The 24,029-nt window shown below is 38.3% G+C and overlaps 1 protein-coding gene across 1 annotated transcript in view; it reads right to left on the bottom strand.

The window, feature by feature from the left end:
• Nucleotides 1-24,029, bottom strand: part of OTOGL (otogelin like) — a 92,901-nt gene that overhangs the window by 54,720 nt on the left and 14,152 nt on the right. The window contains exons 10-25 of the mRNA XM_077178025.1: nucleotides 23,509-23,615; nucleotides 21,225-21,331; nucleotides 20,403-20,528; nucleotides 19,603-19,711; nucleotides 19,321-19,367; nucleotides 17,807-17,952; nucleotides 16,106-16,229; nucleotides 14,304-14,481; nucleotides 13,435-13,559; nucleotides 11,437-11,646; nucleotides 10,452-10,617; nucleotides 7,924-7,998; nucleotides 7,335-7,387; nucleotides 6,489-6,651; nucleotides 3,309-3,416; nucleotides 2,134-2,272 (exon numbers count right to left, since the gene is read on the bottom strand). Of these exons, the coding sequence (XP_077034140.1) occupies nucleotides 2,134-2,272; nucleotides 3,309-3,416; nucleotides 6,489-6,651; nucleotides 7,335-7,387; nucleotides 7,924-7,998; nucleotides 10,452-10,617; nucleotides 11,437-11,646; nucleotides 13,435-13,559; nucleotides 14,304-14,481; nucleotides 16,106-16,229; nucleotides 17,807-17,952; nucleotides 19,321-19,367; nucleotides 19,603-19,711; nucleotides 20,403-20,528; nucleotides 21,225-21,331; nucleotides 23,509-23,615 (1,983 nt within the window). The remainder of the gene's footprint in view (nucleotides 1-2,133; nucleotides 2,273-3,308; nucleotides 3,417-6,488; nucleotides 6,652-7,334; nucleotides 7,388-7,923; nucleotides 7,999-10,451; nucleotides 10,618-11,436; nucleotides 11,647-13,434; nucleotides 13,560-14,303; nucleotides 14,482-16,105; nucleotides 16,230-17,806; nucleotides 17,953-19,320; nucleotides 19,368-19,602; nucleotides 19,712-20,402; nucleotides 20,529-21,224; nucleotides 21,332-23,508; nucleotides 23,616-24,029) is intronic.

The raw sequence follows: 24,029 nt of genomic DNA on the forward strand, positions 1-24,029 counted from the left end.
GAGATAATGAAGAACTGTCTGAACACAATCCTGTTCCATGTGGTCTAGGATGACCCTGCCTGAGCAGAGAGGTGGGACCAGATGACCCATTGCGGTCCCTTGCAACCTGACCCATTCTGTGATTTTGTGAATTTGTGTCTCAAAGAATATTCGTTCTCATCTTATCTGAGAGTAGCTCCAAAAACTATTTCTTGAAATCTTTGTCCAAAAGGTCTTTGAGCTAAAATACACACATATTAACTTGATTATCCTTATCCATATATTACTTAGACAGAATAATTCAGAAGTCTCATCATGCATGAATTTCTTCTATTAAAACAAACAAACAAAAAAAAGGGGTGGTTCAACACTTCCCCCATTGCAATTTCTCTTTATTAAATTTTCTATTAAGTTCCTTCATATATAGATCAGACATATTGCTCTGTTCCTGTCAAATTCAGCCATTAATTTCTTTTAAAATATTTAGTTATCCTGCCATCTTCCATTCCTCTGATTCCAAGGTTGGATATCACATAGTTCATCAGTTGTGTGTTTTAGTTCCCTCAAAACTCTGGAGCATCTGCCATAAAATCCCATCCTTTATTTCTTTTTCTTTTTTTTTCCCCTTAAAAATTCTCTAAACATTTCCCAGTCAAAAATCAGCCCACAGATACATCTCCTGTTCCAGGCACAATTATGCAGTGCCTAATATGTACTAAAGAATCCTTCAATATAGGTCATGAAAGCTTTCCATATACTAAAGAAAGAAAAATTGTGGACAAATTAGACTATTTTCTCACATTAGCTGAGTTTGGGGAAAAAATTAAGCTTGAAAAGCTGAAAAAGTCTGAGAAGTCTGAAAAGCAGATCTGTGTAGGCAGCATTTTCATCATTTATGTCATGTTCACCTGAAGAATGGCCCACTGGCAGTGTGCCACATGCCTTAATGATCTGGCTGCCAACTTTATTCTTGGATACCAAATGCTCTCCATGGTTTGTTTCCAGATAGGTTCTTTCTTACACAGTAGAATGACAGGTGATATTTGATTGTAAAAGCCAAACATTCCAGTATCATACTAAAATTTGAAAAAGGAGCACATATTTGTCTTACAAACCTCTTTGAATGAATGGCACAAGAATTAAGAAATTATAACCTACCTTTCCACCTCATCATACAGGCAAGATGATTTTACAGGTAAGGTAACCCCTATTTTTTGCATCTTAAAGGAGGAAGGCTTGTACAAAGGTTCATATATCTCTAAGAGTAAGAGCTCTTTGATCATATATGATACATGATAAGAATTTGCTGTGAGATATTATTCTTTTTCAAATCTCTCCTTTTTCTTTTTAAGCAAACACAAAAAATCTGGAACCAATATATTTAGTTTCACAGCTGTGAATACTCTACTAAAACATACTTGAAATAAACTATTTGCAGTAGTCTTTGTTGAGAAATTATGCTTTATTCTTAAGCTTAGACAATCAGGAAAATGAGTATTCTTCTAAACATATTACTGTAACTGAGAACACAGACAATCTTAAAATAGCAACAATATAATAAACAATAGTGGTTTTAGTAATAGACTATATTTTTAAATGTCAGTAATGGTATTTTTAAATAAAAAGCTAGCAATGTACTCTAAATGTGTGCTATGAGGAACATAAGCATATAGCTGCCAGACAATCTCAATGACTGATTTCACTGTTGAGTTATGAAATCATTGTGTTTGATATTATTATACACATGCAATCCAGATCTGATACAGATCATGTTCAAGAAGAATTCCAAGCAACCTGAGCTCATCACGAACCCTAGGCAAAGCAGGGCTTATAGATAATTATTAAATAAATCTATGGATTATACCTAGTTTTTACAGTTTCTATAGTGTTATTCTTTGGTCATTGTGACAAAAGTGTGGTTAAGGTAGAACAGAAAACATTGGTTTTTTTCTTTTTCTCTAAACCATAGAGATATGCAAGAACGCACCCACATACCATTTTCAAACGGATGAGAACAAAATGTCATGTACAGGTTCTTCTTTCACATCTGTTCTACAATTGTTTTCTTAATGTTTGTTTCTATAGATCAACTCCTGATGTTCAAAATACTTGTTTTCTCGAGGACACAAGAAAACATATGACCAATCCTCCTACCTTTAGCAGGTAAGTTTGGCAGTCACTGACATAATCATACTCCAGCCCATCGAAGGTGTAATAGTGTCGGTCTCCATAAATGGTGCACACAGCAGGGCAGGGGTAACTGGTGCAGTTGAAGACACCTCTCCGACAAACACTGCAAGAAAAACCAACAGTCAGTATCTCCTCATAATGGCAGTCTTCTGCTGGATATTTTAAAGAAAATACTTTCTTGTGTTCTTTATTTCAAATCATACAGAAATTCAGGAATGGAATAAAATTCTCAGACCTTGACACAGAGAGCTATACTGTGAATTGCTTCAGAAGATACTGGTGATGCCATGGCAAGTACTGAACATTTTGCCATTAGCCCATCTGTACAATAAAAATGCATTAAAAATAAATGCAAAATCTCAAAGTTTGCAGGGTTTATGCAAATATTTCCATCACTGCCTCCGGTGTAGATAAGGCACAATGCCACAACATGCTCATTCATAAGACATCAGTAGTTTATTTTTTCTAAATTTTGATAAAGGTCTGCAAAATTTCAAAGAAAAATACCTCCAGTTGCTACCTGTAAGATTTCAGGATATCAGACAAATATGGAATGAGTTTGAGAAATTAATGCTGATATTTTGCAAGATTACTTTTCCTGTCAGCTACATTCAGTGGCTTACACAAATTTATATGAAAGTACTACTGGCATTCTCTATTTTTGCTTGTGTAAGTGTAAATCCTCAGTTGATTTGCAGTGTGGTATTAAACTGATTAAAAGTTGCCATGCCAATTTTTTCCCATTATTAAATATACACTTAACTGATTATAGATATTTTGGCTAGAAAATAAGCATCTCTCTCTCTTTTTCTCCTTGGTTGTCTTTCATTATATTCTATTCTGCAAAATGCCATGTCTTCATTTCAGAGACTAACAAATATGTGTGGAATTAAGCATTTGTTCTTGACTGTTTTTTAATTTGGATATCTTCAGCTTCCTTTTCAGATCTGAAAAGACATTCAGCCAAAGCCTTCCTACTTATCCAAGCCTATCAGTAAGCCTAATAAAAGATATATCCTCTAACTATCTATAAACAAGAATATATATTTTTGATTTTCAGAGTATACAACACATTTTCTGTATCAGTTTCACTTTGGGTCTAGATCCATTTGATTTTAAAGTATGCAGAATGAACTCACCAGGTGTAACAAGGAGTAGCTATCACTTCTCCTGACAGAAATTCTCTGTCTTTCCAGGTGCATGGACAACTGTCAGGAATATAACATTTCCCTCTGTGCTCAGCCATCCTTCAAAATAAAAAAAATTATTAAGATGAAAGAGTAAATCCAAAAGATCAATGTAACTGAATGTGTAGTGTATCGTTGAAACTCCACCAAGAGCAACAAGTTTTCCACCCAGCTAAGGAAAATTGTTTCATCAGCAAAAGCTGTCCAAATCAAATGATTTCCACTGTGCACAGCTGGGGACCTGGCCAAGCCCACAGCTGCAGCTCTCTCTCTATCTAGAAAGGGGTATGTTGGTGTGGGCTGCAGCTCCCATGCAGGAGTGTCAGTAGTACAGGTATTCCTCTCTGAAAACTGCGGAGCATCTGGGTATCATGTGAGCTGCTGAGGCTGCCGCCAGACTGCCCTTCCCTCTCTGCTGCTCTCTTGTCCTGCTGTGCCGGGAAAGCAACTGGACTGGAGTGCCTGCTCCTCTGCACAGACAGCACCTGTCCTGCTCTGAGTGCACAACAGGGAGCTGGCTGATGGCACCTGCCACACAGTTTATGAAGAGCAGTGGTGGAGGCTGCCTGCCTACACAAAGGAAGCTGAAACAACTAACTAGGTTGAGGCAAAACAGGCATTTAATGCAAAAAGTGTCAAATCTAATTAGATCAATAAGCGACCCAGATATATGGTTATGACACATTTGCTATCTCAATTCCACCTATTTAGCAATTTTAACTTTTGTAACAAAAACGTTACTGATATTCCTAGCGCTGTTCTTTAGGAGAGCAGTTCCTGGAGATGTCATGCAACACATGGCTCAAAGTACAACCTAGAGATTTTTTCACTGGAAGTTGAAAGGAATACACAGTTTTGTTTTCTTCATACCATTACTAGTTCATTAAACAGTAATCAGCTCTAAGAGTCAAGTGTTCAGAAAATTTCTCAAGGATAGGAAAATACCAGAACAGATGGCTTGGGAAGGCACTTAGTCTCTGTCAATAGAAGCTAAATGTCTCCCAAGAATAACATCGGTATTGCTGGTGCTGCCCAAAGGCAGGAGATTAATGTAGCCCCATGAAGTCCCTTTCCACACTACTCTTTGCATCTGCAACTCAGTTTAGACCCATATCTCCAACTCAGTGTGAGGTTGACTTTCAGTCTATCTTTGGTATCTTTGAATTTACTGTCATCCTCACCTCATTTCCTCATGAAAATTTGGGCTGTTATATTATTCAGCTTCTAAAGTATATCAGAGACTTCCAGTGTTTCTAATTCTTGGTCACCTCTTCAACTACTGACTAAAATAACAACAAACTGTTGTGCAAGAGCTTTAACAATATAAAATGTAAACCGTTTTTTACTTTAGGGAGACCATTCTTTTGCATACTAGAGCCCATCATATCATGGTTTCCCAAAGGAAAGGGTTTCAATACCACACACAAGCACTTTACTTTACAAGCACCATAAATGCCTAGAGTGCTAGAACAAGGTGTCAGTCTCCAGGGGAATTCAGGATTCCACTCCAAAAGCTTAGGTCATTCAGTCAAACAGTGGGTAGTAGTAGAAATAAGGTGGGAAAGGAGAACCAAGGAGAAGAAATGCAACTTAAGAAAATTAAAGAAACTACACTACAGTACAATGTCTCACATCAAGTTTTTAATGACTTATCCACTTAGATTTAATAGCAGGAGATAGATATATGTTCAACATTTTCCTGCATAAAAAAGAGACCTTTTGAAACTAATTTTTAAGATAATACAGCTGTCCCCTTCCAAGTTAAAAGCCATACTCACTTTTTGGAACCATGAGGCTGAAAGTCATAATTAAGTGCAATTTAACAATGAGGACATTATTAAATGGACTCTGTTATACACTTACTTTTCAACCTCATGGCAAAAAGACTGCTTATTCTCTTATGTAATAAAAATAATTCATGTGTTTTACTCTATTATTTGATAGAAAATTAGGATTTTGCTTGTCTGTACTCCTGTTATATCTCAGAAAATAATCAAGTAATACTCAATTTGAAACGGTATGACTGTGAAAACAAGGCTATAGCTGTTTTTTAAACTTCTATTTTAGAAAATTTCTTCAAATTTTCAAATGAACTTTCAAGTCAATACTGTTAGTTTAATTTCATGTAAATATCACAGTGATGTTTCAGTTTGTTACCAGTTTACTACTTTTACAGATTCATGCACTTTTTGTGCTAAAATAAAAACACTAATGGTCCTGGAAGCTAAGTTCTCAGTTGAGGCAGAGGTTTTAGAGGACTACAGAACACCACATAAGAGCTAGTGAAATCTTAAATAGCTCTGCCTGATATCTCTACCTTCACCAGTGCTCAGCCATTTGTGAACATCACAAGGTGCTGGAAGGGGAATCATGACAGTCTCATTTATACTCTGATCTGTGCACAACTGATACACTGTCAGGAGACCACCTGGCTACACACACAGTGAAACAAAATGGAAAGTTGAGAGAGAAAAAAGGGAGCACTCCACCTGAGATGAGAAGCAATTACAGCAATTTGCACAGTATATTTGACTCCTCCATCTGAAAATGAACACAGGAGGAGGAAATGGAAATGAATGGAACAAGTGGTGATTGATCCTGACACAAATAGAAGTTTTTAGAATTTATACTTGGATTTGACCCCGGCCAAGCTCAGCTGACTCTTTCTGGGCACCAAATCCAAACACACAAGCTGAGAAAACAAGAAAAAGACAGAGGGAATGAATGGAAATTGGGCAGAAACCAGTCCATACACCTGCCCTCCCTGCGTCTGACTGGGCATCAGCAATGTAAGCCTGAGTAGAAATTTAGGTGAGACAAAGACTTAGGCAGCAATAAGCAGGAGCACAAATGGTTTCCATCAAAATATTTTGTCATGTTTGCTTTTACATTCAAATAAACTAATTGTGCAAATGGTGGAAGTCATCTCCTGTCCCAAATATCAGCCAATTGGAATAGTAGCAAGCTGGATATCTGATGGCCTTTTAGCTGTTACTGTGTGTCTGTGACAATTTATAGAACAATAGTTTCAAAATTAGAAGTGTGATACCACTGGAATTTAACAAGAAAAAGAGTTGAATTGTGGAAAATATGCATTTGGCTTGTGCTTCAGGTTGGTCCATTAAAGCTTACCCAGGGGGGCAAATGCAGCCACTTGCACAGGGTGGTGAGGGGACACAGGAGAAGTTCATGGCAAGGTTCGCACAAGAGATCCCACAGTTCACACCCGCTGCTGGTAACCCAGGCACAGGAGATCTGCAGTCATAGTAGATTTTTCCTTCAGGGCATATGTGCACTTCAAATGCAAAATGAAGGTTAAATAAGATCAACTGCTCTTTTACACTGAAGGTTTTCTGTTTGGTTTTGTTCAAAATCTATTTATTGGGATACAAAAGGAGGTTACATTGTAGTTCATATAAGAATGCAATAGGAATAACAGTCGATGACGTAATCTATATTACAGACACATAAAATTAATATGGGTACTAATGTAAAAAAACCAATAATATTAAGCATCTGGATGTATGTGTCCAGGATCTCACACATAGTCCATTCTTAATGACAGAATCATTACACCTTAGGCATAAAAAACCCTTAGAAGTGCAACAATTTTCAAGGTACTTCTAAATACATTAGAAAAGCATTAAAAATTTGCTTTCTAGAAATCGAGATCTTAAAGCTTCCTAAACATAGACAGTGAGCCTAATTATAGGTATTCCCATGAGAACGCATTGACCTAGATGGCACATGCAATTATTTATTTCTTTTTAATTTTCAAAGTGACTGAGTAGCAGAATTTGCTACAGAAAAAGAGGGAAAGCCCCCCATGACTATTTGTGCTCCTAACCTCCTATTTTAAATATTTTGTGATATAAAGCATCTCATCATTTAAACACATATGAAGAGAAAACCAAATTAATACTCAATATCAAATTCTCTATTTGTGCAACTTTTATATGGAATAAAAGTGTAAATTACCTATGTTTTCTGTAGTGGCTTCAATACATTTCACTGTTCCATTCAAACATTGACTAGAAAAAAAAAGGAAACCCATGTTTATTCAAGGAAAAATGCTTTGTACTCACCCTGTTAAAAAATATTATACAATTCAACCTTATTTAAACAAAGAAATTAGGAAGAGAAAGAGGATTAAAATCCAAAAGCTTGAGTTCTGCCCAGTATTGTCTTGGTAGTTTCTAATTCCTGATCTGTAAAGAGGGCCTAAATTCATTGTTTATGTACTGTGTAATTTCCTAACTTCCACTGAAAGAAAAAAAAAGCTGAGTATGTCAACCCCTGTGAGAATGGAAGTCCAGGTGATTTAAGATACAGGCAGTATAACACAAAACCTTATCCACCATAGCTTAAAGAATTTTCCAGGTATTTTGTTAAAATAATCAGGTACATAATCCAATTTATTCTAGGCTCTCTTATTACTAAGTATGCAAAAAAAAAAAAAATCTTGATACAATAAACTTTCAATCTACATGAGAAAAATTCTCAAACCACTTCAAGATGTGTCCAAACTGTGATACAACAAAGATAAAACTCTTTCAGTCAAACCTACCAGGAGCCTGTTGGTGTAGGAAGGATTTCTCCAGGCTGCAGTGCTTTGCCTTTGTAATGACAATGACAGCCAGATCTGTTAAAAGAATATTCATGCATTTAGGTAAAAAAGCAAGATGAAATGGGATTTAAGGGCTCTCTATCAAGCTGTTATGATATGCAGGTCTCATCATAACATTAACTTAAATCATTAGCTCAATCCTTATATGTACAATATTCTTTGAAAGACAAAAAATTTAAAGATGATACTCAGACTGCATTGAAGTCAGTGGCAAAACTCATGTCATCTTCAGCAAAGCCAGGATTTTCCTCTATCTCTGTACTCTTTTTTTTTTTTTTCTTTTTTGCCGTTTATGTGCATTATTCTAATAGAAAGGACTTTTCCTTTTCAGTCATGGGAGTAGAATGAAAACATTCATTTCCCATTGAAAGTATTCTTAATATCATGAGGTAGATCATATTATCATAGCATGTTGTAGTGCGTTTTTATATTTTGTAATACTTTGAAGTAGTTTTGTTTTGTATTCCCATATTTTTCCAAAATGGTTTATCCCAAACCCCCCTCTCTTTACCTGTGTTATCCCTCTCCCAGGATGAGATCATCCCCAATCCCCCACCCTGGCTCTCTGTCAATCACTCAGCATCCCATCCCCTCCATCCAGAAGTTTTGGTCCAGGTCGTCGAGTGATCAGCCAGAGGCCAGGGGTCAGCCCCCCAAGCCTTGCCCCATATGCTGTCCTAGATGTCTGTCCCCCAGCACCCATCCCTTAGAGTTACTTATTGGTTGGTAAAATGTTATCTACTATCGGTTTCCACCTCCCTTTAAATGTGACCTTGGCACATCTCCCGGGGCTCTCTCGGCAGGAGGCCCCTGAGGTGCAGGAGCTCTTTTGGGACTCCTAAAAAAACCTTGGATTAACCCTTGCTAAGAGTCGGCCCTTTCTCTTCTACCGATGTCTCTGGTGTCTCTTGTGCTGCAAAGGCGCCCAGCCCAGGTGCCCTCAGCACCCTCGGGGCACACACAGACAGTGTCTCCCTGCTGTCAGCCCAGGTGCCCTCAGCACCCTCGGGGCACACACAGACAGTGTCTCCCTGCCAGCCCAGGTGCCCTCAGCACCCTCGGGGCACACACAGACAGTGTCTGCCTGCCAGCCCAGGTGCCCTCAGCACCCTCGGGGCACAGTGAGTGTCTCCCTGCTGTCAGCCCAGGTGCCCTCAGCACCCTCGGGGCACACACAGACAGTGTCTCCCTGCCAGCCCAGGTGCCCTCAGCACCCTCGGGGCACACACAGACAGTGTCTCCCTGCTGTCAGCCCAGGTGCCCTCAGCATCCTCGGGGCACACACAGACAGTGTCTCCCTGCTGTCAGCCCAGGTGCCCTCAGCATCCTCGGGGCACACACAGAGAGTGTCTCCCTGCCAGCCCAGTGCCCTCAGTACCCTCGGGGCACACACAGAGAGTGTCTCCCTGCCAGCCCAGGTGCCCTCAGTACCCTCGGGGCACACACAGACAGTGTCTCCCTGCCAGCCCAGGTGCCCTCAGTACCCTCGGGGCACACACAGACAGTGTCTCCCTGCTGCCAGCCCAGGTGCCCTCAGCACCCTCGGGGCACACACAGACAGTGTCTCCCTGCTGTCAGCCCAGGTGCCCTCAGTACCCTCGGGGCACACACAGACAGTGTCTCCCTGCCAGCCCAGGTGCCCTCAGTACCCTCGGGGCACACACAGAGAGTGTCTCCCTGCTGTCAGCCCAGGTGCCCTCAGCACCCTCGGGGCACACACAGACAGTGTCTCCCTGCCAGCCCAGGTGCCCTCAGTACCCTCGGGGCACACACAGACAGTGTCTCCCTGCTGTCAGCCCAGGTGCCCTCAGCACCCTCGGGGCACACACAGACAGTGTCTCCCCGCTGTCGGCCGTGTCGGGGCTGCCCTCCCCAGTGTCTGCCGACTCGAGACTGGCCCAGGGTACTTGAGAGGCTCGCAGAGGGACCGAGACAATAGCAAAATCCATTAACTCCATGATAAGAGCCAGACAGGTTAGAAGTAGCAATAAAATTATCTAGAAATCATGAAACTTTTTCCTCTCACTGACTATTTCCTCCCATTTAACTGAAGAGCTTTGCATTGTGACACAGAAAAAAAACACTTCTAGCCACTCTTCCCATACCATTCCTTTCTTTATGGATTGTTGCTCTATAGATTCCTTCTCACTTTTTTTTTTAGTGCTAAAAACAAGGTTTTGATATGAAAATGCTATCCCATGAATTAAAAAGTTTCACTACCCTTCTCTAAACATTTTAAACAGATTAAATCTTTAATTAAACATAATTAAATATAATTAACATAATTAAATTTAATATTCTAAACAGAATATTAAATCTTTACATATTGTTTGTTACACAATTGTCAATATTTTTTGTTCTTTTCTAGGCAGTCTGCATCTTGAGGGAAACAGCAGAAAAGCTACTTTAAATCTTGCTGGAAAGAGGAAATTGTGTCCATACATATATTCTATTTTTTTACTACTTACATTGATACACAAAAGTTGACTGACTCTTCAAAATACTTCCCATCAGGACAATTACATCCTTCTGCACAGTCATCAGCACAGATACTTGCCATAGAAAGTGAAGCACAGGAATGTTTACAAAAAGAAGAACACTGATGATAAAGCATACCACTGTGACACATCACAGCTGGAGGAAAGAGAGGGAGAAATAAGGGAGAACAGCATACTGTTAAAATGTGAAAAATGGAAAACAAAGTATTGTATCATGGAAGTTCAAGAAAATCAAAGCAAAGTGGTCTCTTGTGGCACTGGGTTTAGTTGAAAAGCATGAGAAAAATATGCCATGTTACCAATTTCTGTAGTTAGATATATTAAGATTAAGGTGGGTTTTTGTTAAAACAATTTTTGACTGGAATCATCTGTTTTGTAAACAGTAGCTTTCTGTCCTTTCTATGTATCAAATTGGGCATCTATCTAGTAATTCAGGCTTCCAAACGGTCTAGCTAAAGCTGAGGCATTGCTATATGGCTTAGAAACAGAAATACAGCAGCTGGACTTCAATAACCCTTGTGGGTCCCTTCCAACTCACGATACTTTAAGATTCTGCGAAATGCTTTGTTTTAAATCATTACTGTATCAAACACCCTGTCCTGCCCAGGCTAGGGAGACCCTGCCAACCCCCCTTAGGGAATGGCTCCACTCCGGCCACTCCCTGACTCCTTTATCCTAATAGGGGCTTCCATATGACTTAGGGCTTCAAAGAAAGAATTCCATTTCTCTCTGTGAGCAATAGAAAGGGCAGACATTCCTATGAGGCAGCTCAGAGGCACCGACTCAGATACCTAATGTAAAGGCTGTTACCATTCTCCCCTAGTACATCATTACACCATGGCACAACTCTAGTTTCCAGGAAAAAGAAGCCAACCCTTATATTTTGTGGAGTGATTGAAATTTGCAGAGTTTTACACATTTCTAAAAGATATTCCATTATGGAAATGTTACTCACCACAGTAAGACACATGAGATCTGAAGTCAATGATGACACCATGCTTGCCACAGACATAAGCATAGTGTGCCAAAGCATTGCACAGGCAGCTGCTCCCACATTTGCACGCGTCGAAGCGGCAGAGCTGGTAGTACAGCCCTGGACTGATGTAGGCATGGCAGGGAGCAAACACCTCTTGGTTGATGATATCACAGTGAGATGCATACCCAGCTAAGAGAAGGTGACATTGTTTTAGCCAGGTCCATTTTAATATAACAGTCAGTCAAATCCATAGCGCGGAATATTAAAATCAAACATAGCCAGGTGTGCAATATAAACACTTGCATACAATCCTACAGTTTAAAATTGATATTGCAAGCAGCTCCCTCAATAGAGAACTCTATTTAAGATAAAAATAACTGTACTAAAACTCAATACTAAGTTATGCCTTCCTCTTATAACACAGGAAATTTAAATGGCAAAATAATATATTTCAAAAGAATACTTAGAGTCCCCCAAAGCTTGGAGTATGGTTTTCCTACTTGACATTCATTTAGCTTTAACATCAACAATGGCCATGTACTTCCTGGCATGTGGTCTCAGGAAGTATTACAAAGCAGAGCTTGAGGGCATGCAAATCCCAAACTGACCATACACCTTCTAGCAGCAACAAACTCTCCTCCTGCCCCCTGGCCACTGAAGCAGACTACCACCACAAGTGGTGGAATAGCTAAGGAACTCTGTGATGTGGATTATATTTAAGCCACTTTTGCTGCTAAAAGAATGCACCTCTCCTTCAAACTCCATGTCCATTTCCAAATACACATATTGACAGAATTTCAGATTTTTTGGACTCTCTTAGTAAACTAGATTCAAGGACTGAACTTAACAACTTAACTCAGTTGAAAATTAACCTGACAAAATAAGTAACCAAACAAACAATCTTTTTTTTTTTTCCTTTGTTGATCAGGTCACTATTATCTTAGACCTGGAAAAGATGCCTGTGCTTGTTGTATGGTGTGGATCACTTCACTCTCCACTGCTTTTTCACATTGAGTCTTAGAGGATCATAGTGAAATTCAGGCTGGAAAGGACCCTCAGAAAGTCATGCAGTCCACCCTCCTGCTCTAAGCAGCACACATTTATGTCAAACTCCACCTTCACTGAGCTAGCACAGAACTGAGGGTAAGGCATGAAGGCTCTGAGCTGATCTGGCTGAGAGATCTGGCTGTCTTGAGAAGACAGACACCAAGGAGGGTATAAAAACTCCTAGGATTCCCCACATTGTTTGAGATTTACTGTTATTCTAGCCTTGCTTCAACAGGCTTTAAATATAGATAAATCCCACATCCCTAGTGAGATCTGATGTCTGAAATGTTAAAAATATTAGACTACATTCTGTCAGAATTGGCAACTACAGTCTACCCATTGTCTTCATTAATTGAAAAGAACAGCAATGCAAAAAGGAGACAGTGAAAGTTCAACATAAACCATAGGCATGCCAACCAGCCAAAACTAAATCTTTCCCCAGGAATTTGAACAAATTCAAGGCTCTCAGATTGTCTGCAACAGTTTTTGTCAGAGAACATAGATGGAGGATAAAGAAATTTTTAGTGCAATAATCATGCAGAAGCCAGAGACAGGACGTTTGATCTCAACACTGTCTCCTGTACTTCCTTTAACAATCATGCATCAATCTTTCCTCTCAACTGGCATAATTTACAGGATCATAAATAGCTAAAAAACTGCATGTATAGTAATCAGCAGAATTTAGTGCCTATAGCCAGTACACCCAGCACTAAATTACCAACTAGCTTTTATTTATCAAGTACTAACTTCATTTTACATACAAAATGTATGGGAAAATGATCTTTGCTGATGCCAAAAAAAAAAAAAAAAAAGTGCACATCTAAACCTGAAGCTGAAATACATGTATGTGCAACTTTTTCACAGAGAAAAGAAAAACTGTCCCATAATAATAAGATACAGCTAAGTCCAGACTCCCCTGTGAAAATGTACCATTTTGCTGATTCACATTGCAGGGATCAACCACAGGAATATTGATAGGCATGGAGCAAGCTGAGGAAACCTTCCATGCATTGGCATGAAGTTGTGGGGTCCCTTCTATCATCCCTGCTGGAGATCTGAAAAAGAAAACATCAACACTGCAAGCATCCTGCTGACCTTAGGGTGTACATGGGTGGGGATGCAAGTTCAATAAAGAGGCTTAGATGTACAGACACATTGAAGAGTCAATGTGCCAAAAGAATTTCCATCTCTGAGGTATAAAAGAAGAGAGGGCATGTGAAACTTTTTCCTCAACATTTTATTCCTGTGAAAATGTCCCTACATTCTAGGTCTGCTGTGCAGACAAGTTTTGTGACATTATAGCTTGAGGAAATTTGGAGGAAATAAGGTTAAAAATAAGGAAATTATGCCCTTCTAATTAAAATATTCCTGTGGTTCAGAATTACATTTTTTTACATTAAAACTTGATGTGGGGAGGAAAATCAAGCAGTAGTAAGTGTCAGCCATGTGAGGATGATACAAGTATTATCACCCCCACTTTTTCTCAGTGCTCATATATTTGCTCTGAAGATAAGGGAGCAACAAGAAAGGGAAAAGTGCATTCAAATAAGATCATAATCCAGAAATTTCTACAAATAATGTGGTAGCTTTCCATAATTACTTTAAAAAACACCTTAAAATGCATAAGTTTTTGACTTTCATATTTATAAAAGTGACTACCATTTTAATTAGGACATTTTATATTGGTTAGTTTAATAAAGTTTGAGCATGTTAATGAAATTAAATTATCAGATGATTATGTTCTACAAAACTTTTCACTTGTTATTAAACACAATATAAATGCACAACATGAAACTTACAGAAAATCATCTCTTAAATTTCCATTGTAAGTTCCACATAGTCCTAATGTTCTTCTCTTCCATCTGACATCAACTTGAACATAGATCCTCTCTCCATCTTTAGCAAACAGTATCTTCAAACCAAAACTAGTTTTCAGTTGAACAAAGAAAGAAGATATATTCTGAATTTCAATAGCCCCTGAACATAGCAAAAGAAGAAGAAAAACAAAGTCACTGAAACCTAGCTTCCAGGTTTACCCATTAAGCAAAAAAAAAAAATTTGAAAATTCAGACATAAAATGAAAAACTATGCACAACCTCACCATCGGCCAAATATCCTTTCCCATTCTCTATCTTAGCTTATTTCCAGTAACAACACAAATCAGGAATTCCAGCTACTGTTGACATTTTAAAAATGTCACAGCTTTCTGCACCTGCTTCTGTTATCTAGAAACCATGCTTGCACCTCTCTTTGCTTGTTTGGTTGGTTTTTTTTTTCTATTTTAGAAGAAATCAAAGCAACTGCAAGCCTCTGGAAATGTGAAAGCAAGACAAGAAACCCCTTTTTTCTTAGTCTCCAGTGATATTACAAGAGTAAGTAACAGATTTCTGTAAAGTACATTGAATCTTTAGATAGCAGGTTCTCTCTTACCACTATTGACCTGACATCAGTATAGCTCCTTCCTTGGACTGTATGTGAACTGAGTCCCTATCAAATTCCCAGCCTTCCTTCCCAGCAAATCCATTATGTGAGGAAATGGAAATTTCACAGTCACAGCATTCATTTGCTACACATTGTTGGGCTACTTGCAGCTGAAGGCCTAAAGTGTATCTACCTTCATAAGCAGCCTCTACCATGCACACACATCCACAGATTCAAGAGAGGAAAACAAAATCCTTAAGGATGTCCTTAGGGAATCAGACTTACTAGATACACACAATTATCAAGAATGTGACACCAAAATACTTTTCATAGATTATATTTGTTGCAGACTGTGGAAAGAGACAAGAAAGTGAGTAGGGACTAATTCAAAAGAAATAAAACGAAGTTACCAATCAAATTATGAAGCAGAACTGTCAAGATAGAGCATAACTGAGCTATGAAGCTCATTGCCATAGGAAACTGTGAATGCCAAAAGCAGTACTGGGACTGGACAAATTCAATGAAGAAAAGACATAACTGCAATCACCAGCACAGGACTCCCTAAAATCTGTTTTGCAGAAGTCTGGGTAAGAACTTTACTCTCACTTAACTCTTTTAGAAAGAGACTAAAATTCCACTAACTGGTCACTGTGAATTTCAAAATTTAGCAATATCATTTCTACCTTCGGTGCTTAATTTTATAACATGCTTTTAAGGCTGGTTTATTTTACTATCCTTTCCAAAATGATGAAGTAACCTGTCTGAAATCACAACATAAGTTAGCAGTGAAATCAATATAAATCCCATGGAGCACATGGATTCTTTTCCATTCTAATTAGTCTAAAAAGCTTTAAACAAGCTAGACCTTAGCATCAAGATCTCTTCACTTCCTTTCTTTTTCTTACCTCTCTCCCCCTAAACACAAACAAAATGAGTGGAATTTCTAGGTACTCTGTAAGATAAGAAATGCAAAGAAATGAGGGCATAATGAAGAATTGTTTTATAGATGATAAAAGTAGATTTCTATAATTACTACTAATGTTCTAAGAAGTAAGAAATTCCATAAGAAATTATGTTTGAAGAAATTCCTTTTTCAAAGACTGATACTATTAAAAAGTTTTGGAGCATTTAAGAGACAGAATGTGAACTCTGGTAATATTTTTCTTCATGCACTTCTTACCATTGAGGTTAAAAACTTGGTTAGGGACAGCTTGGATTTGACCATGTCTTGTGAGAGTTACTTGTTTCCTCACGTCATCTTCAAGAACCAGTGTTATAGACTCAATGCAGGCATGGTCAAAGTTCTAAGGAGAAACAAGTTTCACCCGCAGAAACAGACAATGACATTAATATTACCATGGAAAACAGAACCAAACAAACAGGTGGGAAAAAAGCATGTAGAAAGGAAATATCAGAACTGTCATCAGGTAAATCAGTTGTAAACTATCACTCAAAGCATATAAACAAGGCACTCAAAATTGTATGTACAACATCATATAACATTGCTTATGCATAATCTTCATATGCTAGGAGAATGCATGTTAGGTATTATGGCAGTATTATAGAAAGTGGACAGAGGCCCCCCAGGTACTGATTCTGGGTTGAAAATTCCATACTTGCATGGCCACTTTGGGTACTGCTTATTGATGGGTTAACCATTGGTAGGGCAAGAGTCTGACCTGATCTAAATCAAGCTGCTGCAACCAGAGCACAAATGCAGCAACACAGGAGAAAGAAACTTTGGCACACATAAAATGTAGTGATGATCTCTGATTGCAGATAAAAAGGACATAAATTCTCCAGTATTATATTACAATAATTTATAAATATCTGACTATTGAAAAATTGTGACCTATAAACCATGTCACATGCATCATTTTAGTGTGCAATCCAGGCAGAATTTATGAACCTAAATACAGGACAAAAACCAACACCAAATTAGCCAAAACCAAGCATCTTTTGCTCCCCAGGGACACCTCTGTTTTCATCCAGAAACTTTTCAAGGTGCCTAGAGCTCTACAAAAGGTTATCACCAGTGGCAACCTTATTTTTCAGCGGCTACCTAACTAACCGTTTCATGCTTGAGGCCACCTGAAATGCCTCAAGCATGAAATGGTTGGTTAGGTAGCACCTGAAAAATAATAAAAATAACACCTATGCAGGAGAAGGAGGTGCTTACAAGAAAGGTAGAGAGGCACCAGATCATAATCAAGCTTTTGAAAGAAGGACATGAGAGACTGTCCCAAAGAAGGGCATTGCTCCCTGCTGAGGTGTTCAGACATCCCTGTCCTCAGCACATGGTCAGCTGTGAGTCACAGTCTCAAGGCCCCTTCTCCTGAGTCTAACAGCACCATTAAATCCACTCTCAAAGGTAAGGACTCTTTATAAGCACCTTTATTCCTAAAGTCTGTTGTTGAATGTCTGCCAAAATATTTTCAAACAAGTATGTGTGGGGCCTAGTCTCATAAAAGACATTGTTCCAACAAATTAAATATGTTATAACAAATCAAATAAAATCTAAAGCTACCAAAAAAAAATATTCTTGCCTAAATAGTGATGTATTAAACCTACAGTTCTGCCAACAGCAGCTTTTCCAAAGCCTGACATCTGTTGGCACTATAACTAAAGGTGTTTATACAACTTTGATAAGCATAAATGAGTAACTCTTTAGACTTGATCCCTCTAAAGTTGCTATAGCTTTTACAAAGGGCAGTATAACATGTAGCAACACAAACAATAACAAAAAAAAAGCTGTAAGATGATTTCAGTTTATATTTTCTATGTAACATTACCAAGTAGTTTACAGTAGAATTTATAGAAGATTGCCTGAAATATGGACAGACCTGATTGTTTCAACATTTCAAAAAAAAATGTATCTTACCTGTCCACAAGGTGCTTTTTGTAAAGTGATTGTGAATTTGTTTTTTCCAGTGCCTTTTACCAAAATGTACTGGCAAATCCCAAGAAAGGTAAAATGGCGTCCATCAAATGTTGTGAAATGAGAGCTGCCTGTGATGGAGCACTCAGCTTGAGAGAAAAAGTATAAAGAATGTTCTCTTACATAAGAATGCATCATTATTCTGCAAATCATGTAAGAGAGGAGAAAAAAAGAAACTTTCTCACGATTTCTAAGTATACAACCCAGGCTAACTTTAATCTACCCAATAATAATGACATTTAGAAACAAATTACGCTAGAGACATCTATTTCCAACAGATACCATCTCATAAAGAATACATCCATGGGCAGCACCTTTTGGTTCTAACTAGGTGACGTGCCTGTGACTAAAATACAAAAGACTTTCCTCTTTACTACAATTCAGAAGTATCCTAGAATATTTTGTCTTTTTTTTCCAATGACTCAGTATAAAATAGGACCTCTTCTCCATCCTTCTAGGTATTATGGAACTGCTTGCTACCACAGGTATGAAGGGGATGCAGGTGTCATCAGGGCACACATTTTGGGGTTTTTTTCCAGTTCAAACCAGGAATGCACTGCTGAAGCAAATCTCCAGTTCATCCCCACTTACCACACTTTCATTCACACCATGGGATAACATCAGAGCATACAAACTAGATCCATTTTGGCTGCAGGAGGTGCTCTGTTGGAGCACATCTAACCTGCTCCCATTACTAACAGCAGCTCTGTCCCTAGGACCAGGCCAAAGTAGTTGTAATAAACCCCTCATGTGCATACACAACACACACAAGACATAGGGAGTGCTTCTCATGGCAATTGTTTCACATTACAGATCCACACTGTCAAGCCTTGCTTAGCAACTGTTAAGCCTTATTACCTCATTCAAAGAGGGCTCCCTAATTTGTAAAAAAAAAATCTTTCACAACCTTCATAATATAACCTTGTCTGAGGTACAGAACTATCAAGGGAGTTTCACCATCTGCCTGCTGCATGTTCCTCTGTGTGACTCATTACAGAGACATGCTATCTTTAAAGATAAGGATGATTATTCAAACATGAACTGCTATTACAAGAGACAAAATCCCAGCCCACAGCATCAGAATGATGTTTCTCCTATTACTTACGATAAAGTTGCACCTGAAAGTGAGGAGATACTTATACATGGCCTAGGTACTGCACAGGCAATAAAAATACACCATCTGTGGCAAATAACACTAAGCATAAACAAGAGATAGAAAACAAGAAGTGGATGTAGCACAGAGGTAGGGGAAGTACATGGGAAAAGGCAGGATGAGTATGATCAGGCAAATAACAGTTTCATTCCAGCTGGCCCACAGCTACTGTCAATATCCACCTGCTTAATCTTTTTTCCTAAACTGGCAGCCAAAAGCCTTGGATCATATACGGTTCTGGTGTCTTCAAAAAAGTGTATCATTTTTGTTATGAAATGAGAAAAGAGGAATGAAATACAAATACCTGGACAATCATGATCAGTGCAGTTCCAAATGCCACCAACACAAATACTAAAAAGGAAAATCACAAAACAGAGTAATAGTGTTCAGATTGTTAGCAAAATAAGTAGTTTTGAGTTAATTAATGTGCCTTGAATTCACACAGAATAGCCTGTATGTTTTAGTGATACACAGGCCTCAGACTGTAAAACATAAACAGTAACTATTGTTTAAAATTTGTGTGACTGTGTTAAACTAACTATGGACAGTAGTCCTTGAGAGATGAAACACACAGGCTTTCACATACCAGTCGCTACATTCTTGTTCAATTTTTGAGCCTACAGGGAAAGCAGTTCCATGATAAATACAAGGACAATTCGACAAAGAGATACAAGTTCCATTTTCCATAATGAGACCTGTTGGGAAAGAAGTTAATTAATGAGATATAAAACAAATTAACCAACCCCAGATCACTGCTCTTCTCCCATCTGACTCAAACTTTCCAATCTCCCAGGAGATGATGTTATCAGTCCTAAACAAGGACCAGCAAAATCATTTGCCAAGTGAGTGCAGAGAGCTCAGAGCACCGTTCTCTAATAAGAATTGCCACTCTGTATTATTGCTTTATGAAAAATGTCTGCCTTAAGCATGTAAAACTGTACAGACTCAAAAATGAAAATATTCTGAAATCTCACTATCTTTAGTCTGTCTAGAACTAGGATGGTTCATAGTCCAGTCAATAATTTTTGTCCCATACCGGTCTCAGAAACTTTGGTTTCTTGTACAGAGCATGACACATTCTGTTTAAGGAAAATTTCTATAAATTTTTGAATAATTCAAATAAAGTGGACTAAATCCTATTGTAGGAAGCACTAGTAACATCTCCAGATTTTAACTGATATTGCATGCTGAGACACCTTTGTATTCTAGATAAATGTTGATCACACAATAAAGGGAAGAATCACAGTAACAATAACAACATCTAAGGCAGAATTTACAATATTCATAATTTCCAGGCGTTAACTTTAACCACAGTCTATTTAGACATCATTGTGGTGTTGGATAGTAGTTCTACACGTATTTTTTGAAATAACATTCAATATTTACCATCTGGACAGTAACAGCCATCTAAACAGTGCAGATTGCTGCCAAGACAATCCTTTTCAAATGTGCAAGTTGGTGGACAACAACTGATACAGTCACGGTGAACAAAGGTGTCTTCACACTTCTCAGCTAAAAAAAACCCCATGGTACACTGAACATTAGTGCAATTTCTCTTTCCATGCTAGAAAATCCATTTCTGTCAAATAAACATTGTGCAGCTCCTCTGGTATAGATAGGTAATCAGATCAAGTAAAACGGATCTTTTGCAGGAGTTTTAACTGATGAACTATGGTGAAGCTCTTGTCAATATTTAAGTCTCTCTTTAGCAAACCCTTATATCATCTCTCCAAAATAAGTTATAGCTTCTGTGACATTCAGTGGATGTTTTCATTTCTCAGCTAGTTCTAAGCCTTGTGCATGAGGATGAGCTGCAATTGATGGGTGGTAGTGATAACAAGGAGGAGCTGGATTAACTACGTTAATTCTGTTATAGGGCCAAGAGAGGCTGAGAGGTCTTCTGGGACAAAGAGCAATAGCAAATCTCCACAGATGTTTGCTCTTTGTCCTAGAATATGATCAGCACACATGATTTTTCAAGAAATCCACAGGAACATGAATTTTGTATGGATCTAAATCATAGTACAATGGAATTAAAATATTCCTCGAGCAAGTCAATGACTTCATTGTTTGCCAGAAAGAGTGAAACTGGCTGATCAGCTTGAGTATCAGGTTTGAGTTCTACAAGGAAAAATGTTGTCAAGATGGAATATTTGAACTGAATACATGGGATATCTCAAAGGTTCATGCTTTATTGAAGAGTCTTACTACAGGCAGGAAAGTCATCCCTCCAGTCCCGCACCGGGGACCCAGCGTGAGAACATGCTCTAGCGTACTCTGTCACTGCCCTGCAGTATGTTTCATCATCATCCACTCTGAAATGATACAATAAGAGAATAATCAAGGAACACAAATCCCATCTAAAAATTTCTGCCATGTGTCATGGCACAGGATATTTCACGCATAGCTGACACCACTCAGTCATAAAGGCACACAGGGAAAATATAAAAAGGAATGAGCTATACTGAATACACCATTGTGGTTTTATCATTTGATCTCACTAAAAGTTATTTCATTTTAATATTACAACAATGAACAAAACCACTAATCTATTATTTTTAAAAAGAGCTACTTGAAGTGAAAGAGAAGCAGGACCTTTTCTTGAAGACAATGGACAACTCAACAGTCTCAAGATCCCCATCTCAGGCTTCTCTATCCTGCATGACATAGAAACTCTGACCTACACTTAAAAAGGGCATTCTGGTTCAAGTGAGAACTTCAAGTCTCCAATTGCCTTGAACTTAGATGAGAAGAAACCTATTATGGACTCCTGATCTTGTGCTGAACTTCTCAGAGGCAGAAGTATTATCCACTAAATACTGTGGACAGGCTCAGGGCAGCACAGCCTTGGGCAAAGACAAGATTTCTGCCTAGTCTATACAGAAGAAGCTGTACAGTGCATTTTTACCAGAATCAAATAAAAAGACATTCACTAATATGTAGGCAAGTTCAAATTTGATTCAGATTTAAGTCATATACGGTGAAATACCACTAAACTTCTGTTACTGTGAAAGTCGAACAACTCACAACATTCACTGTGGAAGATCTGATGCCAAAATCAACTAGTCATAACATGACATTTCTATTATAAGCATGTTTATGACAGATCAGCTGAGTTTGTCCCTTAGCACACCAGATCATGCTTCCAAAATTAATCGTCTTAAGAATATGTTGTATTGTGTTTGTATTCTGCTTTCAACACATCTATTATCAAATCAAACACCACTACACTCTTTGTTACAGTGATCAGAGTCTCTCCAACTCTCCTCATCTAATCCAATTAAATGGGTCTTAATAGAAAGAATACTTGGACTATACTATGGCCACACACAAAACCTTCATAAACTGACACTAAGCCACAAGAAGAGAGGTCTCTTTATAAACAAAATAAGCCTAAATTAATGAATTTCTGAGACATAGAAACTTCAAGGTTTTTAACATTCACAAAATTCACAGCAACATGCATCAGATTGTTCACAAAAAATCCAACCCTCCTTAACACCACAGCAGTGATTCAGTATCCTACTTGAAAAAAAAATGGCTTTCATTATTCTTCACAGTAAATTCCTGAGTTACACTGAGACCATACAGAGGCAACTCATCTCTTTTCTGAGCAACACCAGTGTTTTCCTACAAACACAAATTCTTCTATCTTGACTGTATGGTAAATCAGAAAACTAAACATTCATCAAAAATTGAACTAATAAGTTGTAATGGATTGTACTGAGGGATCCTTATGTTTAGTCTTGTGATCCTTTTTGTGTCCTTTTGATTAAACTGGTGATACTCTGAGAATTATATACTCTGGAAAAAATCCTGCTATTTCTGACTATTTGAAAACCTTACGAAAAAGAAAGTGGTACATTGCCCAATTATCTCTTCAATTACCAGAGTATAATTGTAACTTGAATGACTAGAATTAATTAGGATACCAGGTTGCCTACCATGCCAGCAGCTGAGGGGGTGTGACTCCCATCAAAGCAAACAAGTTAAATTTCTTTTGGCAGCTCTGAATTTAAGTAAATGGCACTTTTGTAAAAATTCTACTCATTTGAATGATAGTGGTTACTCATAAAAACCAGTCCAGCTGTGTCTGACAAATGGCCCAACTCCTCCCGTATTGCTGATATTTCTTCCTAGTATCATCTCCACATAGTTCTGTTTCTGGGCCTCCAGATAAAAGTTTCTTGGGTTTTTTGTGATTAGCAACTCATTTTTGTCATGAGTGATTCTCCATGAATTTACCTTGCACTTACTCGTCTAGTGTTTCCTTGAATCTATGTAAGCCCTTAGCAATCAAAATATCCTTTGTCAGGCTGGTTCTGTGCCCTGTGTTCCCACACAAATCAAAAACACTGAGAAACCCCGTCTCTTTCATTTTGAACTTGTTCTTCCCAACTTCCCACAATGTGCTTTCATTCTGGTCCCATACAAAAGACTGAGCATTCATTTCATGTGTCAAGATTAAATACACAAGAATTCAAGTACTTACCTGCAAAGATCATTCATACAACTTGAAATATAAGAATACGGATCTATACTTTCATGACAGCTGAGAAAAGGAAACTGTAGGAATATTTGGCACTTGAAGAATATGTCCTGTGCATTAAGGAGAATCAGTAAATGGAAGTTAGCCAATACTCTCTGAACAGGCATCATTCTCTTTAGCATTGTTTCCCTAGTCTAAGGTCCTTTATGTCCCCATTAAAATTTGAGCATGGTGCTGTCTCAATTTACTATTATATCTCTTTCATTATTCTTCCTAAATTTTTTCCTCTGTGCCTAAGCCTTCTTGACTGCATGCTGGTCCTAAACCACCTGTGGTGAAAAAGTGTGAAATGACAAAGAAAAGCATTTTGTGTCAATGCAGTAGCTGACCTGCAACTATTTCTGCAGTATTTCACAATCTCTAAAATAATGAGGTGCAAGATGCCAGAACTGGAAACTGAACCCAAGTTTGATGCAGTAATGAAGAGCTCTGCCAGCAGACTGGTGCCATTTGGCACATCCAAT

This window comes from Agelaius phoeniceus, chromosome 5, assembly GCF_051311805.1.
Source record: "Agelaius phoeniceus isolate bAgePho1 chromosome 5, bAgePho1.hap1, whole genome shotgun sequence".
In the NCBI taxonomy this organism is placed as follows: Eukaryota; Metazoa; Chordata; class Aves; order Passeriformes; family Icteridae; genus Agelaius; species Agelaius phoeniceus.